The sequence below is a fragment of the Arvicanthis niloticus genome, chromosome 22 (assembly GCF_011762505.2).
Source record: "Arvicanthis niloticus isolate mArvNil1 chromosome 22, mArvNil1.pat.X, whole genome shotgun sequence".
In the NCBI taxonomy this organism is placed as follows: Eukaryota; Metazoa; Chordata; class Mammalia; order Rodentia; family Muridae; genus Arvicanthis; species Arvicanthis niloticus.
Genome location: NC_133429.1, coordinates 37,181,752 through 37,197,540, shown reverse-complemented (window position 1 = coordinate 37,197,540; position 15,789 = coordinate 37,181,752). Strand labels below are relative to the sequence as shown.

General features: G+C 39.9%; 1 protein-coding gene across 1 annotated transcript; it reads left to right on the top strand.

The window, feature by feature from the left end:
* Positions 1-150: 150 nt before the first annotated feature.
* Positions 151-15,247, top strand: Thap2 (THAP domain containing 2). The gene is made up of 3 exons (XM_076920254.1): positions 151-487; positions 7,642-7,837; positions 10,953-15,247. The coding sequence occupies exons 1-3, from the start codon at positions 417-419 to the stop codon at positions 11,337-11,339; spliced, it is 654 nt and encodes a 217-aa protein (XP_076776369.1). The 5' UTR covers positions 151-416; the 3' UTR covers positions 11,340-15,247.
* Positions 15,248-15,789: the final 542 nt, after the last annotated feature.

The following is a 15,789-nucleotide window of genomic DNA, read 5'->3' as shown; positions in this document are numbered from 1 at the left end:
CTCTTCAGCTGCAGACCTGAGTTTCAGAGTAATTAGTCGGCGGGAAAGACAACCTGCCATCTTCTCGTTCATTGCGAGGGCGCCCCCATCTGAGACGCAGGATCCCGAGTCTCTTTGGGACCCCGGGAGGTGGGGCGCGGGGGTGGGGGTGGGGGGGAAGCGGGTGTGGCCGCCATGTTGGTGAAGGCGACTGTCTCCGCCGGGAGCTCCAGCACGTTGGCTCTGCGGGCCTAAACCCGCCATATTAATAAAGAGAAAGGGGAGTGGGCCCTCCCTCCCTCCCACCCCTGTACTGTGCACGCCCCTCTTCCCACCCCGCTCTCGGCACCGAGCTGGCGGCGCCTTGTCGCCCTGCCTCGTTTGTCTAGCGTTTGACAGCAGCTTAGCGGGTAGCGCCGAATGAGGGGCCCGGGGAAATGCCGACCAATTGCGCCGCGGCGGGCTGTGCTGCTACCTACAACAAGCACATTAACATCAGCTTCCACAGGTAACGTGGGCGGGGAGCGGGGTGACGGAAACGGGAGCCTAGCCGGTCTGCGGTCTGCGTGTCGGTCGTGGCAAAAGAGCAAGGTCCTGTGACTTTGGTCACTTTGCCCAGCTGCGAATAGCAGGGGAGCATCACCCTCGTCCTTTGTGTGTGGTTTGGCACAGCTGGAAACATTGGCTCCATTTCCGAGGAAAGTTTACCAAATTTGCAAAAAAAGAAAAAAAAAAGAAAAAGAAAAAGAAAAAAACCCGAGTGGTTGAGACTGATACGCCTTACATTAAAAAGTGATGTGTATACCTTTATTTTCTACTCTTTTTATTTTTATATCTTAGACCATGCCTTGAGACGAATGACGCCATAAGGGAAAGCGCATTCCCCGTTCAAACCAACAAATCACTTTTTAAAAGCCTGCTGTGTTCGAGTTAAAATTAGGCGATTTTCACTAGCGGGATTGACGTGGGAAACATTTCTGATAGTCACACATGGTAACTGAGTCAATCAATGACGGCCATGTAATTAAGCAATGTTTGTCAAAGAACAAATAGAAACTCTCTCTTGAGCAGAATCTCTCACACACACACAAAGTCTAGGCTTTGTTTTTCTTTGGTTGAACACGCAGTCATGTCTTTAGTTCTGTTAAGTCAAACTCCAAAGCATTTGAACACCGCCTTAAATATAATAAATGGTCACCTTTTAAGAACTGCCACCTGCCTGAAGAAAAGAAATGCTTAAAAACTTCAAACAGTTCTGATTTTATATACCCCACCATATACCTTGTGATCTTAGAATATAGAAAATGTTTTTGCTGTTTTTCCTACCTCACTATTACTAGGTGCATCTCCCTAACTAGAAGCTGCCACTTTAAAAATGCTTCTGATGTTTGTTTTTAAGCTATTTCGTGCAAATGTAGAGCTTTGTTCATTCTTACTTCGATTGTACACTGAGTCCCTAATTGCCTGACATTATGCTAATAATATAGAAAGTTCTTACCCTTGGGGACTTTAGAATTGAATAGAGGACTAAGGCATAATTACAGTTGAGTGCCACGGAGAAGACATTCAGAGACCTAATTTAGCCTCAGGAAGTCAAAGGACACTTCACAAAAGAAGTGACATGTCAGATGAGACCAAAGGATGACACAGGTTTGGTCTTCTATATTAAAGGCTCCCTGCTTTGTTCCAAGAGTACTTGAAGAAGCCCTGAAGACTATGAAAAGACCAGCGCGATTAGATTTACATAATAAAAAGCCCTCGGAGAGTAAGAGGGCTACTTAAAGTGCTAGTCAAGCATCAGCAGAGATGAATTGGATGAGAAGGAAGCCTTATAGAATGTTAATCTGTTGCCATTTCCTTGGGGGGGGGGGAATTATGTTCCATGTCAACTGAAATAAATACTGATGCTTAGTTGTGGGTACACACGCACTGAATGAGAGGAGTTGACTGAGCTGTAACAAAGGGAGCCCAAGCCCTGTGTGCTCATACATGTCTGTAATCCCACAACAGAGGAAGAAGCCAGCCTGAGCTACACAGAGCCTGTCTCAAAAGAAAATTTAAATAAATATAAGGAATCCATTCAGTGGTCTAGAATAAGATGCAATTGGCAGTAAAGATGAAGAGAAGTGGACAGATTTTGGAGAAATGTTTAAGGAGAATTTACTGGACTTGATAATCTGATGTAGACCATGAAAGAGCGGAGTCTGGCCACAAAATCCAAAGTAGAAGAGATGTACAACCGAGCGAGAGCTTGGTGTGCTGGCTCACAGTGAACTTAGAACTCTGGAGTCTGAGCCAGGAGGATCCACCCTAAGTTCAAAGCCTGTCTGGACTCCAGAGTAAATCCCTGTCTCAGAAAAAAAGAAAAGTAGGTTGGCTGGTGCATGCCTTTAGGCAGAGATAGGCAATTTTTGTGAGTTTGAGGCCAGCCTGGTCTACAAAGCAAATTCCAGGATAGCAGGAGCTATTACACAGAGACAGAGATGTCCTGTCTCAAAAACACAAAAGAGAAAAAAAAAAAAAAGATACACAGTGTACAATACTGTTCATCTAATGTGAAATTAACATTTTAATGGTAACCTTAGAAATTTAGGTCTTGGTAGGCAGGCACATTCCTAGATTCCCCTTACATGGGAAGAGTGGGTAGAAGGCTTACCATGAATTTGAGACCAGTCTTAGTTACAGAATGAATTTGAGGCTTGGCTACAAAATAAGACCCTGTCTCCAAATATAACATGCAGAAAGGAGAAAGGAGGAGTTAAGACAATGTTAATAATATATTCCTGTTTTTATAAATACAAATAGTATTTCTTCTCTTGTAGAGTATAGACACTCTAGCTTCTGTGTGTGTCTGGGTCTCACTATGTATGGCTGGCTCATACTCAATAAATAGACCAGATTGACCTACATATCTCTCACATGTAAATAACTCACATGCACTCACAGAGATCTCTCTGCCACTGCCTGACAGACATAGACTTCTTTATCTGCCTACACAAATTTTGTTGGGTAGGGGCTGGAGAGATGGCTCATCAGTTAAGAATGCTTATTGTTCTTGCAGGGGACCTACGTTTGTTCCCCAGCCCACACATGGCAGCTCATGAGCCAGATCTAGAGGATTCAATGCCTCTTTTGACTTGCGTGGGCTCTTTGATGCACATCGTACATCTAAAAGACTGTTTGTGGGCCAGATGTGTACTGTTACCCTGGTCCTCTGCCAGTCCCTAGATACATTTGGGCATGTACACATACAAAATAAAAATCATTTTTAAAATGATGTTGCCTAAATTTATTTTTAATTATTTATACTTCTCTACACCTAAGGTTAGATCCTTCCTAACCTTAATTTAAGCCTCTGTTAACATGCCCTGAGCCTCATTTTCATAATGTGTGCTCATTTATCATTTTATCATTCAGTAAAATGATCTCCACTCTTAAATTTGTCATTCTAATCTCTTCTACTAACCCTTCTCAAACTCTTATCCCAAACGATCCACCTGTGCCTGCGTATCCCACTTGTGGTCTACGTATTAAAATATCCCCCTAACAGTAGACATCCTTATCTCTGATGATTAAAAGACTGTTTGTAGGCCAGATGTGTACTGTTACCCTGGTCCTCTGCCAGTTCCATCAATTCAGTATCAGTAGGGAACTGCCACCCGACAAATACACTGATTCCCATATTCTCCTTTTCAGTAAGTGGAAATACTATCCACCCAACATGCCGGAAGCCATCCAACTTAATGTATCACTCTTCCCCCTTGACTGGGTATTGTCACAGCATCAGGACTGGCTTACTGGCTTCAACTCATGTACTTCTAACTGCCCTTCTACAATCAATGGTCTACAGCTCCACATTTACAGTTGTCATTTCAAAAAGGGGGACAGCCCCAATGTGTAGTATTTGCCCAGTTTTGTGCAGTGCATTCACTCTCATCGAGCTGGGTTTCAAGCCACCATATAACATCACTAATTGTGACGATAAGGGAAATCTAGTATCACACTAATCTATAGTGGTTCTATAATACAGATGCAAAAGACATAAATAATTTCTAAAAGTAGAGATTGGGGCTAGAGAGATGGCTCAGCAGCTAAGAGTGTGTACTCTTCCAGAGCTCCCAGGTTCAATTTCCAGCACCCGCCACAGGCAGCTCAATCTGTAACTCCAGCTCTAAGGGATCCAACGTCTGGCCTCCTTGGGTCCCTTGGTTCACACATATTTATCCACACATAGAAATGCACATGATTAAAAAAATCTTGTTATTAAAAATAGTTATTAGTGCTGGGCAGTGGTGGTGCACACCTTTAATCTCAGCACTTGGGAGGCAGAGGCAGGTGGATTTCTGAGTTCGAGGCCAGCCTGGTCTACAGAGTGAGTTCCAGGACAGCCAGGGCTACACAAAGAAACCCTGTCTCAAAAACAACAACAACAACAACAAAAAATTGTTATTAGTAAAGTGTTAGGCAATTCAGTTTTAATAATGGCTGTATTTAACAGCTGAGTCTGTCAGGTCTTGTAATTCAGCCATTGATGGCTTGTCTTTTTTGACAAGAAGGCCCATGATTATTTCATACCTTGTGCCCAAGACTCACATAACTTCACTATTCCCATTTAAAACCCTTTCTTGGGGACTCCTAAATAAATCAGCACGTCCTATTCCATATGGATCCTTACTTACTCCTTTATAAAAGACCTACTATGCCACTGAACTAGGCACTCGCATCTTCTAATCTTTACAAGGAGGCCAGAGAACATCCTTGGATGGTGTGTGTGTATGTGTGTCTGTGTGTCTGTGTGTGTCTGTGTGCGCGCGCGCCCGCGTGCATGCGAATGTGTTGTTTTGAGACCAGGTCTCTCGCTGTCCTGAACCTTTCAAAACTTGATCACTGAGCCACAGGATCCACCATTTCCTCGGCCGTTCAGAAGCGTTTCTACATTACATTACATATAATAGAAATAAAATACCTGGGGCTGGGGATGTACCTCAGTGGTAGATACCCATTTAGTATATGGGAGAGACCTTCGTTTGTTCCTAGCACCCCTATTATTAAAAATGGAGATCTACAGAAGTTGGGTAAATTTGCCTGTGTGTTCAGGTGCTATGCAAAGGAGCTGTCATTGGAATTCTGGTAGTCCAACAACAGTGCTGTCAGTCTGTCTGCTAACAAGTTAGAACTACTTAACTCTGTAAGTAGTTCTCAGAGGCTATGCGTCTTTTTTTTATTATTATTATTATTACCACCACACCTAAATTGTGTAAGAGTGTAAGAGGTAGTCCTCTGTTTGTTTAAAGTGCAAGTGAAATAGCATTGTTTGAACTATTGAGTAATGTTTCCAAACCAGGAAATGTTTATAAAGGCCTGGGTGTGTTATGTAGACAAGAACATATTCATAGGTTACCACCATGCGAATTTGTTAATATAAGATAGTTTTTAGTATTTAAACTTAGCCAACGGGCTGTATCTCCCATGTCCTACCCTTAAATGTATACTGTGAAAAATACAAGCAACACATTCAAGGACCAGAGTTCCGTGGACCTGTCTGTATTCACAGGAAGTCAGGATCATCCTCAGCCACATAGTAAGTTTGTTCTCTGCCTGGCTGATGTTAGACTCCCAAAAACAAAACAGATAACATCTGCCAAACATAATTAAAAACAGCACTCTAAAATGGGATGCTATAGGCCCATAATCCCAGCACTCGATATGGAAGCCAGTGGACTCCAAATTTCTGCTCATCTTTACTGATTCCCTAGTAAAATGAAAGACTCTTTAGCTGGAATAGTTAAAGAGTGCTCTGAAATGAGATCAAGAGGTAAGTGCTAAGCCAAGGGCAGTGGCTCACTCCTACAAGTCCACCACCTGAAAGGCTGAGACAGGACAACCGCAGAGTCTCAGGTTGGCCCTAGGCTACAGTGTGTTGAGGTCCAGCATGGGTTAGATAGGTAGAGCCTGTCTCAGAGCTCAGAGGGTGATGTAGACTGAGAACTAAGCAGGGCTGGTAAATTTACCAGAAAATTAAATATGCCAAAATACTGTGATCTGTGGAATGACAGCAAATCTTCAGGGCATGTCTGACATGAGGAAGAATATGTGAAGCACGTTTGGACTTCCGTCTTATATGCTCTCATCACTGGCAATGTGTGGAAATCTGACTCCATACGGGTGCTAGGCCTTCTGAACCACATGATCTCACATGAATCTTATGGTTCTTCTTATACACAAGTTAGTACCTGTAGATGATACAATAATCAAACTAAAGATTTATAAGCTGGCAGATTGGCTCATTGAGTAAATGCACTTGCCATCATGGGATCTGATTTTGATCCCCAGAACCCATGTGAAGGTTGCAGGAGAAAGCCATCTCAGGTTGGCCTCAGACTTCCATTTGCAAGCTGACACACATACACATATATAATACCAAAGGAGTAGTTTTAACATTCATATTTTTGTATATATTTGAGAGAGAGTCTGTGTGCACAAGCCATGGCCTGCATTTGAAGGGCAGAGGACAGCTTGTAGGAGTTGGGCTTTTCTCCTGCCCTGTGGGCCCAGGGAACCACGGGTTATAGGTTCTGTGGTCAGTGTTCTTATCTAATGAGTCATCTCACTGGTCCTAAATTTGAAAAGAAAAAAAAGAATTGTAACTGAAATTTAACTATGTGTGAATGTTTATTCTTACATTCCCAACTTAATTAACAAACCTAGAATTATTAGAATTTCCAGAAACAACTCTTCATATTTGTGTCTTCCCTCAGGAGTATGTGTTGGATGAATGTATCTTTTGGATTTGAAATAAATATGAAAGGAAAAAGATAGCTATAGATCATTTGTGTAATTATGTTTTCTCCTATGATCCATAGCTCCAGATTTTTTAATACAGCTTAACTACATAGAATACAGTGAGTTACTTATATATTCTGTATTGGTATTAATATACTAATTTGTGCTGAGTTCTTACTATTCACAAACCAAAGATAAGAAGATAAGTAATAATAATTGCTTTCCTCAAGCAACAGCTTTGGAGCCAGCAAAATGGCTGTGCAGAAGCTATTGCTATACAGGCGAGTCCCAGAACCCATAATGGAAGGAGGGAACCACATCACCTCCCACAGAAGTTGTATCTGACCTCCACAACATGTCTGCCTGCATACACACACCCAGCATACATGCATGCGCACAGTCTTCTTTGAAAATATATAACTTGTACACTGGAAATTTTAATGGAGAAAGTATAAAAACCTGATGTGCTGTAAGAAAGACAGAAAGGAGTATATTATCTAGACTTGCCTTGTTAAAATTTAATCTTTATCATAACCTGATTTATTGGCTATACAGCAGCAGATAGAAGCATGTGTAATCACTCCTGCTTGTGATCATTCTACAGAAGAGTGTTATTTGTGTTTTAGTCATTGCCCATGTCAAGGGCTAGACTGGAGGGAATAGCTCTTTTTTTTTTTAAGTTTGAAGAAGCTACTAAGGTCAGTTTTTCACTAGGTTTTTGTAACTATAAAAATTAGTATAAATTGGCATCTGGAGATTGCTTAATTTTTTACATAAATTTTTACATAAATGAGAGACTTTCTTAAAATGTAACTGTTTTAAGTACAGCAAAAGCAGGACCATTGGAATTTGAGTTGCTTTTTGTTTGCTTGCTTTAAGGTTTCCTTTGGATCCTAAAAGAAGAAAAGAATGGGTTCGCCTGGTTAGGCGCAAAAATTTTGTGCCAGGAAAACACACTTTTCTTTGCTCAAAGCACTTTGAAGCCTCCTGTTTTGATCTAACAGGACAAACTCGACGACTTAAAATGGATGCCGTTCCAACCATTTTTGATTTTTGTACCCATATAAAGTCTCTGGTAGGTCGCTCTCCTTTCTTAAACCATGTTTTAGATCCTATTACTTTTTGCTTGTACAAGAAAGCAACTCGAATTGTGTTGAAATGAGTGAGTAATGACACACCTCAAAAAAAAGCTACAAGCGCCCTCTTGTGTAATAAGGGTACGACTAGAGGTAGCGGTCAGAGCTCCTGGCTCCAAGTCTGTTTCCCCAGTGAATTCCAAACAGATTTCAGATTTTGGACTTTTAGATTAAGGATGCTGAGCAGGTAAAATCTATGCAAATACTTCAAATATGGAACACTTTGCATATGGGGAACTTTACCAGAATTGCGGCCTTATAGGACAACAAATTATTAGTAATCAGTAAATGTCAATGGTACATTAGATTACGAATGAAACCTTCAGAATCACTCTCCTCTGATTTTAAGGCGATAAACGAGTGACATGCTAGTAAGTACTTTAGGAACACATATTCAGTTATGCCAAGAACTTCATAAGAAACTACAGAGCTCATTCAGTTTAGGCGTGAGGACTCGGGAGTTTGGAATACCAGGGAAGGTTTGTGACCACACATAGAACAATTTAGTTAGATGGTAAAACTAAAGCCAGGGAGTGGAGGGATAAATTATCAGTTGTTGACTCACTTGAAAGAAAAGAGAGTTGGGTACAGATGAAGGGATCAAAGCTAGTTCAAGGCAGCCTTTAGTTCCACACAAGGTAGAAGCAGGTAGAGTGAGTTCTGTGAGTTAGAGCCCCGCCACATCTACTTACTGAGTTCCTGTGCAGCCAAAGTTATGTGCAGATACGTAGTAAGATCCTGTCTCAAAAACAAAACGAACAAAGCCACTTGTTTTAAGGGTGCAAATACAGCTTTGCTAGGGTAGAGTGTGTCCGGCATACACAAGTTTTTATGACCAGCACTAGGGGAAAGAAACAAGAGGAGAAAGAAACAGTGTATCTGGTTAGATAAGATCTGATAAGAGAAGAAACACTGAGAAAGTCAGTCACCTTAAGGAAGAAACAGTAGAAAACACGGAGATTTGAAAAGGGCATCTTCCACTAAGAAAGGGAAGGCTATTGTTTGAGTTACTTGTGCTGGAAGTGGACATGAGTTAGTGATTTAATAAGTGTGTGGGTGGCGGCTGCTGCTGCTGCTAAGATGTTATAAAAGCTGCAGAACAGCAGGGGCTTTCTTATTTTTAAACCTTGCGCATTTGAGCACCTCAAAGAGTATCTGACACCCCCCACCCACCCAGTACACGCTCAAATGTGTATTGAAATTGAAATCAACTGGCACAGGGAACACACAAGGGTAGTTAAGTCCTCGGGAGGCTGAGGCAGGAGGAGAAGTTCAAGGTCATCTCCTGCCTAGAAGGTTTGACCCCAACCTGAGCTACACGAGACATTATCTCAAGACGATGAAAAAGGGAACCTTATTTCTGACATTTGATCATTTATTTATGCAGTAACCATTAAACTTTTTATTACACTAGAATCTGTTAGATGTTTTGAAAATGAAGAGCAAGGGGAGACCGTGCCATTTCTCTGTGAAGAGAGGCCATCTGTAGGTTTATGATAATAGGAACTACAACTTATTCAACGTTATTTCTCCAAGATTAATGTTTCAGTAAGTGGTTGGGAATGCTTTTGCTTTGTTTGGTTTTTTGTTTTTTGTTTGAAGAGACAATCTTGCTATTGAAGTAGCCCAGGCTATCTTTAAATTTACTCTATCTAGCCCAAGCTATTCCTTTATGGTGTTTTCCTTGAATGTATATTTGCACCATGAATATGCCTGGTGCCTGTGGGGACCAGAAGAGGACATTGGATCTCCTGGAAAAAACTGCATTACACATGGTTGTTAGCCACCATGTAGGGGTGGAAATTGAATGTGGGTCCTTTGGAAGAACTACCAGTGCTCTTAACTACTGAGCTCTTGAACTACAAGCCTTTGAACTAGCCATCCTCCTGCCTCTGCATCCAAAATGTAAAGTGGAGTTTTTCCTTTACCTGTTGGCTTTTCTGAGGCTTTTTTTTTTTTTTTCACTGTGTAGCTCTAGACTGGTCTCAAGTTCTATCAATCCTGCTCAGCCTCTTGAATGCAGGGATCACAAATGTGTCAATCATATATTGAAGAATGTCTATTTAATAAATGAAAGACACAGTCATAAGATGTGACACAATAGGAAAATCGCAAGTAGTTTGATATTTTTTGGAGTATATGGGACAAAAGAATCCTTAGCTTTCTGGATTAGAAACAAACTTCTAGCCAGATTTTAAATTTTTGAAGGTTTAGTGTAAAGAACTAATATCTGAATCTGTTTGGAAGCTTGATCCCTACGAATATATCTCTATAGATATGTGAGTTCTTGTTTGAGTAGATTCCAGGTCTAAACTATTCATCTAGTTGAGAAACTAATATTAACTAAAAGGGAGATCAGATCAGTATCACAGATAAAATGAAATGTCTACACAAATTCTAATTTGAGCTTAGTAAAAGGAGTTGGGGGCTGGTGAGATGGCTCAGTGGTTAAGAGCACTGACTGCTCTTCCAGAGGTCATGAGTTCAAATCCCAGCAACCACATGGTGGCTCACAACCATCCATAATGAGATCTGATGCCCTCATATGGGTGTCTGAAGACAGCTACAGTGTACTTACACAAAATAAATAAATAAATTCTTTTTTTAAAAAAAAAAAAAAAGGAGTTGGAAAAGATTTTTTTTTAATCTCCATAGAATAATATTGAATAATCTGGCAAATACCATGAAAATCTACTGCTTATTTTGAAATTAATGTTTAAATTAGTTTGTAGATAAAGGACATAAGAAAGGCATAGTGGCAACATGGTTTTAATCCTAACACTCAGGAGGCAGAGGCAGGTGGATCTCTTGGGTTCAAGCCAGCAGCCAGAGCTATACAGAGAAAGCCTGACTCAGAAAAGCACAAGGTGAGTAGCGTTCATTCAACCGACTAAGAACCTTAAGCCATGATCACGTGAGCTAGCCCGCTGTTGTTGCCCATTCAACTTTAAAAGCAGTTCTTAAAAGATCAGTTAAATACCGTGTTACTCAAAACTGGACACTGTTTACTTATGTGTTACTCATAATTTATGTTAAACTCTCTGTTCGGCTCAGAAACTCAAGTCAAGGAATCTTCTGAAGAAAACCAACAGTTTTACTCCAACTGGAGCCTGTAATTTAACACTGAGCAGCAGTCAGCAGGTACTGCTTGAACACAGCTATGCCTTTAGAAACCCTACGGAGGCAAAGAAAAGGATCATTAAACTAGAAAGAGAAATAGCGAGCTTGAGGAGAAAAATGAAAACTTGCCTGCAAAGAGAACGCAGAGCAACTCGAAGATGGATCAAAGCCACGTGCTTTGTGAAGAACTTAGAAGCAAGTAACCTGCTACCTAAGGGCATCTCAGAACAGATTTTACCAGCGGCCTTAAGCAATCTTCCTCTGGAAGATTTAAAAATTCTTGGACAAGATCAACAAGAGAAAGCATTGCCCGTTCTCTAAATGTAAAATGGGCGAGAATCTCTGCGCTCAAGTTTTCCTGACACAGAACCCAGTGCCCATCTCCTGCCATCACCGACCACACTCCGGCAGTCACACTACAGTCAAGTGCTTGAGTTGTACTTGAAGTAGCAGTATCACTGTATGCAGACCTGAGGAAGTGGAGAGTTCAGTGACAAGTTTGAGAATGTGTAGAAGTGCCTTACGTGAGGATTACATACGTAGACATCGTCTTAGGAAACACTGTTGGAGGTTATTTCTGGTCTTGTTTTTTTTTAAGCTGCTGTCAAATAGGAATGACAGATGATGTGTTCATATAAGTAAAAGCATTCTGCACCAAAGCTGGACCATTACATTCTAAAGAACACGTGACGTGGGAGCTAATCGCATTAAATATGAGGAAAACTACTGGATTGTGTATGAATTATTGGGATTGTGGTTGAAAATTTTATAGACTAAAAACCTCTGGGGTACAGGGCAAGGGTTTTTTTGTTTGTTTGTTTTGTTTTTTTGTTTGTTTTTTCTTTTTTTCTTTTTTAGCGTTTTGTATTTTAACCAGTGAAAGTAAGCTTATCATGGCCTTCTTTATAAAAACATTAAATTCAAAAGTAGGTTGTAAAATAATTTCAAAATAGTATTTTGAATGTGAAATACCTTTGAGACTCCAAACTAGGTAAGGCTCAAGTACCTCAGACTGGGAAGTCCTGATGAGTTATATTCAACTTCTAAGAAAATATACAGAAAATAATGCAGAATTTGAAGTCTAGCTTTTACCTTAACAAAATAAATAGACAAATGTATATTATTCTTTTTCTTATAAATAAAAATATTGAATTTCCATCTTCATAATTGATACATTAATGAACACTTTAGACCATTTGTTCCTTGTGTTGACAGCAAATTCTTAAACTGATCTTTCTTTTTGTGACTACTTCTTAATTGCCTTCTTTAATGTCAAAAATAGCTTTTTCCCTCCTTAATAAATCACAGTCTAATTCAATCACAGGGTACTTAACTATGTTGTGTTTCAGACCCAGGCCAGGCTACTGAGGTACATATTTACCATACCAATGTCTTAGGATTTAAAAGCTTTTAAGAACATGTTTGAGGATCTAAGAAGGTATTTGAGGGTCCAAGAAGGTGTTTTAAGGTTGGCAAGTTCAGCGTAGAGGACAGGGTGTGCCATCCCTTCCCAGTACCAGGTAGGAACTGGGGGATCTGAGAGGACCTGGAGCCCTCCGATAAAAGTGTATTGGATTTGATATTCTAAATAGGCACCTCAGCCAGTTGTCCTGCATCTGAGACCCAACAGTGTTAGGTTAAAACGGACTCAGTTTATCTTACCCCATCAGCTTGCTTTTTAACATTTTCTTCTTTAGAAAATCAAAACAACTTTAATTCATAACGGAAATAAAATCCTCTAAGATAATGTGTGTCTCTGTGATAAAGCTATGCAAATGCTGATATTTATAAAATAGAAAAATGGAGATCACTCTTCTGTCACCACTTGCACCTTGAAAAGGCCTTGTGTCACTAAATGTTTAATAAGAACCCTTCCTTCAGAATAAGAGCCCTTCCTTCAAAAAGCTTTGGCTAAGTAAGTAAAGTGTATTCACATAAGTAAGTTATTTAGCTCTTCTTCAAGTTTGTGAGATTACCACATGAGCCTAACATGCCTGATCACAAATAACCATAGATCTTTCCTATGCAGAGATGAATTTGGATTTTCTGCCATCTCTTGGGCTGTTTCTCTCTGTCCCACCCAGTAACCAGCACTGTTCAGTAAGAATTGCTTTCCCTGCAAACCTAGTGGTAAAAACTGGCTTAGTTTTTGTGTGATACTTATATCCAATACTCGATTAATTCTTCGGTAGGTGTGATCACCCTTGTTAGCTATCTTAAGTACTGGGTGAAGTTCCTTAAATGTGTCATCTTATATTTTTCCCTAATACTGGTTCACGTGTCTTTATATTATCTCAAATATCAATGACAAACACACGGACTGTACCTATTTGATAGCCTAAAATAAGCTGGGAAACTAATCATATTAACATAACCTATGTTCTTGAAATGTAAACTTTTGTATGGTTTACCATGTTCCCCAAGCACTAATTAATGTGGTCTGGTTAATGTTAGTATATTGACATCTTAATACACTTTTTAATCATAAATGTATGACATTGTAAAATACAATGCGCTTTTGGCAAAGTTACATAGTCTTCATTCATTATTATGGGCCTTTAGTTTCTTTGGGGTGTTTTGTTTGTGTGCTGGAAATTGAACCCAGGGCTTTGTGCATGCAGACACCACTGCTGAGCCATCTCCCCAGTGTGTTTCATTCACTATTTTTGGATACCATTGAATAAACCTCAGTAAATGTAATTTTCTGCCTATTTTCTTCATGTTATTTTCCTAATAACATGCTTCAAAGTCTCTTACATGACTGTATTAATAACACATCTGTCTGTCTTTAAATGGCTTCCTAGCTGAACGTGGTAGCGCACATCTGTCATGTTAGCCATGAGGGAGAAGGAAGTGAAGGTGGGGAAATGTGAGTTCCAGGCTCTTAAAAACATTCAAGGAGTCTTAAAATCCTGCCTTCAGTTTGCTGATAGATTTATTTTGTTGACTGCATACCATAAAACTGATGGAGTGAGGCGTGATGAAGCCCTGGGACAAACGTCTCTAATTCCTGTGCTTTGGAGGTGGCGGGAGGACCCAAAATTTTCATCCAAGCCTATTTGAGACCTTGTTTGAAAAATAAACAAACCAATCATAATTACAACAGCTCTCCCACAGTCAGACCTCACAGACCTATCTATCCAGTGTATGTACATGCTACTGACATTCACAAACAACAACAACAAAAACACAACTGAAGGCTAGGAACTTGATAGGAAGACAAGCACTGAGCTGGGAGATGCGCCTCATTCAGCATGCATCAAGCCCAAGGTTCAAACTCCAACACCCAAATGGGGTTAAAATGGACATTGGCTGCCCTTCGGTTGCTGCAAGCATCCCGAAAGAATGGTGCTTAGAATATGAGATGCATCCTATGAAAGAAGTAGGTATAGGATGCTTCAGTACACACTGTTGAGTTGAAACTCAATGGAAAACGTAGAAACTTTAGACCTATTTACAACCAAGTGACTTCGTTTTGAAATAAAACGAATTTTTCTTAGAATGACTGGTGAGAGGTGGGCAAAGCACTAGGGTTTGACCTGTGTTCAGTGTTACTGGGTCATAACCTTTAAAAAAAAAACAAAACACAATGAACAGATCAAAATGATAACTTTGCTGAAAGAAAGACACAGCTATAAGTAGGTCAAAGCTGAGAACTGGAATGTTTGAAATTTGATATTTTGGGAACAAATGATGCCATTGGTGGGTTCCCGAACTAAATCATGAGACAGTTGTTTTCCAGTCTCTGCCTTTCTCCTTCCAAGCTGGATTCACACAAGGTACCTTTGTTTATTCATTCACACATTACTCTGTCCCACTTGCAAACAGATGGAGATACCTGTTGTCTACGCAGTTCTAGGACAAATACGTGTCTTCTACCCTCAAGTTCTCCTTTTAATGTATGTTATTCAAATAGGAAAAAATCATGTGTTTTAGAAAAGCAAAAGGTAAAGTTTAAATGTATTAAATATGTCTATGAGATCCTAGCTAATGGCGTCTATGGAGATTTTGTTACGTTCTCTCATTTCTCAGTGTTAGAATACGGGTAAATTTTAATTTTGATATAATAGAGAAACTAATCTTTATATCAGGAGTGGGGTTCTTTTGCTATTTAGACAGTTGAATACTTTATAAAGTTAAGGATTTTGTAATGTATATTAAACAACAACATTGTACTCACAAAAAGTGTATTTGGAATTTGTTACAATTAAAAATTGTTTCCCAAGGAATTTTTGTCATCCCTGTTATTTCAAAAGGTGAACATTTCAGAAAAGGTCCTTACTTTAACCCATAAAGGTCCTTACTTGAACCCATAAAGACTCTGTAGTCTTTCTTCTCTCTAAGTTGAAGCAAAGTGTGAAACAGGTAAAGAGTAAGTTATGCCTTAATGGCAGATTGGTTTCACGTTGTTGCTAAGTGTGCATTATTGCTCCATTTGAAATATCTATGCATTCTAAGATAAATACATGAAGGACAGTAAAAGTTCATGTGGAGCTGGGATACAACTTAATGGGAGAACACCTACCTACTATGCACAATGCTCAGGGTTCGTCTCTAGCACTAAAACATAAGTAACTTTTCTTTATAGTTCTCTGACAGTAACTTGAGGCATGCACAAAGACTTAGTGATAGATACACTAATCAAAGCATTGGTTTTTTGGTTTTGGTTTTGGTTTTGGTTTTTTGGTTTTTTGAGACAGGATTTCTCTGTGTAGTCCTAGCTGTCCTGGAACTCTGTAGACCAGGCTGGCCTCAAACTCAGAAATCAGCC